The sequence below is a fragment of the Sinocyclocheilus anshuiensis genome, unplaced genomic scaffold (genome assembly GCF_001515605.1).
Source record: "Sinocyclocheilus anshuiensis isolate Anshui unplaced genomic scaffold, SAMN03320099.WGS_v1.1 scaffold387, whole genome shotgun sequence".
NCBI classification, from domain to species: Eukaryota; Metazoa; Chordata; class Actinopteri; order Cypriniformes; family Cyprinidae; genus Sinocyclocheilus; species Sinocyclocheilus anshuiensis.
The window spans coordinates 2,122,175-2,123,919 of NW_015549624.1; the positions used below are offsets into that span (position 1 = coordinate 2,122,175).

Consider the following 1,745-nt stretch of genomic DNA (forward strand, 5'->3'; position numbering starts at 1 on the left):
TATATTAATTAGTGCTGTCAAACGATTAATCGCATCCAAAATAAGTTTGTTTACATAATGTGTGTACTGTCTATATTTATTATGTGTATATAAAGAGACACACAGCATATATTTGGAAAATATTTACTTGTATTTACGTGTATATATTTATATTCATATAAATGATGTCATAAAATATATTTAATATTTAAACGTAACATATTTTTCGTGTGTGTGTGTATTTATATATACATAATAAATATACACAGTATGCACACAACTATTATGTAAACAACAACTTATTTTGGATGCGATTAATCGTTTGACAGCACATATAATTTTTCCGATACATTATATAAATCACTTTTCCCGTGCTCTTAATCGTCAAGAAAAAAAACCGTCCTGACTTTGTTCATACTTTATATTTAATAGTATTTTGAATGTATTCAAAAAAAATTATTAGTATACATTATTTAAATTCTAATTTATCCTTTGCTCTGAATTATGTCGGGAAAAGACAAGAGAAAAAACACCCTGTTCAGTGAAAGAGAAATTGACCAGTGCATCTGTTTTATTGCAAACCAAAATCAATAAAATGCAATTTCCGAACTCGTCCCAGATCTTGAAGGCAGCATGTGGATAATGGATGGCTAGCACTTTAATCAGGATGTCATCTAATGCCTTTTGCTTTATGCAAGAGTCAGCACTCTTTTACTGTGTCCGTCATACATTTATATATTACACTATAGTGATATACATGTTATCTCAGTTATGGATATTTATATGAAAGCATGAGCTGAGCGTGTGAACTATGTATGTTCAATGCTCAAGGCATCCACTGCATGTTATTCCCTACATGCTTTGCACTGATATTAACGTGTCTTTCACTTGATGTTCTAACAGAGAAACTCTCACATGCTAAAGAAGAGAACCTCGATATGAACCAGATGTTGGAACAGACTCTATTGGAGCTGAATAACATGTGAATCCTGCTCACGTAATCATGACGATGTCTGCGTTTTGTACCTTTTTTTTTTCTTTTTTTTTTTCGTCCTGACAGTTATCAGATTGAATAACGTGCCATTTGTTACAAAAAGCTTTAGTCTACCTTGTATTTTATTTTATGTAATAATATGGTACATGTTTGTTTTTATTCTGGTTGTGCACAAAGTTAGCAACAATTGCACTTAATTCAATATATGCACATAACGGTTCTAGTGGACACATCAAGTCTGAAGCCAAGCTGAATTATAATTCAGCTTGTCTTAAATTTTATTTTATCGTGTACGTGGGATTAGGTTGTCCTATGTATACTGGTGCTACTGTGAAGGCGGATGTCTAGCAGTGTGTAGCTTATAGAGTTTATGATTGAATATATACACTTTTCCAATTTGGATATCATTCTTTGTGCCAATATTTAGCCCTAAAGGGATTTATTTACACTCCAACTTTTATTTATTTTTGATTTCCCTCCCATTTTGCTGCAAGACGTCAGGCAACGTTTATTTGCTGAGTTCGCTTCTGCCAGAAAACCATATTTGAAAAATGATGAAATCATATTTGGTTGTGCCTCGTTCATTTTAGTCATTTTAAATGTACTGTAGGTGTATTAAATGTCCTATAAAAATGTACAAAGCTAAAATAAATATAAATAAAACCACTCCGTTTGACATTTTCTAAAGCCTGGGGTCTGTTTTTGAGGTGTTTTTAGCATTTCAAGTGCACTGAATTGTTCACTATATTCACTACAGAGCTTTTCATCTCCT

The 1,745-nt window shown here is 32.1% G+C and overlaps 1 protein-coding gene across 5 annotated transcripts in view; it reads left to right on the forward strand.

The window, feature by feature from the left end:
* LOC107659515 (tropomyosin alpha-1 chain-like) overlaps positions 1 to 1,049 on the forward strand; it is a 30,743-nt gene extending 29,694 nt beyond the window's left edge. For all 5 annotated transcript variants that reach the window (XM_016448493.1, XM_016448492.1, XM_016448489.1 and 2 more), the window contains one exon: positions 883 to 1,049. In XM_016448493.1, coding sequence (XP_016303979.1) covers positions 883 to 965 — 83 coding nt within the window. In that variant the 3' untranslated portion in view covers positions 966 to 1,049. The remainder of the gene's footprint in view (positions 1 to 882) is intronic.
* Positions 1,050 to 1,745: the final 696 nt, after the last annotated feature.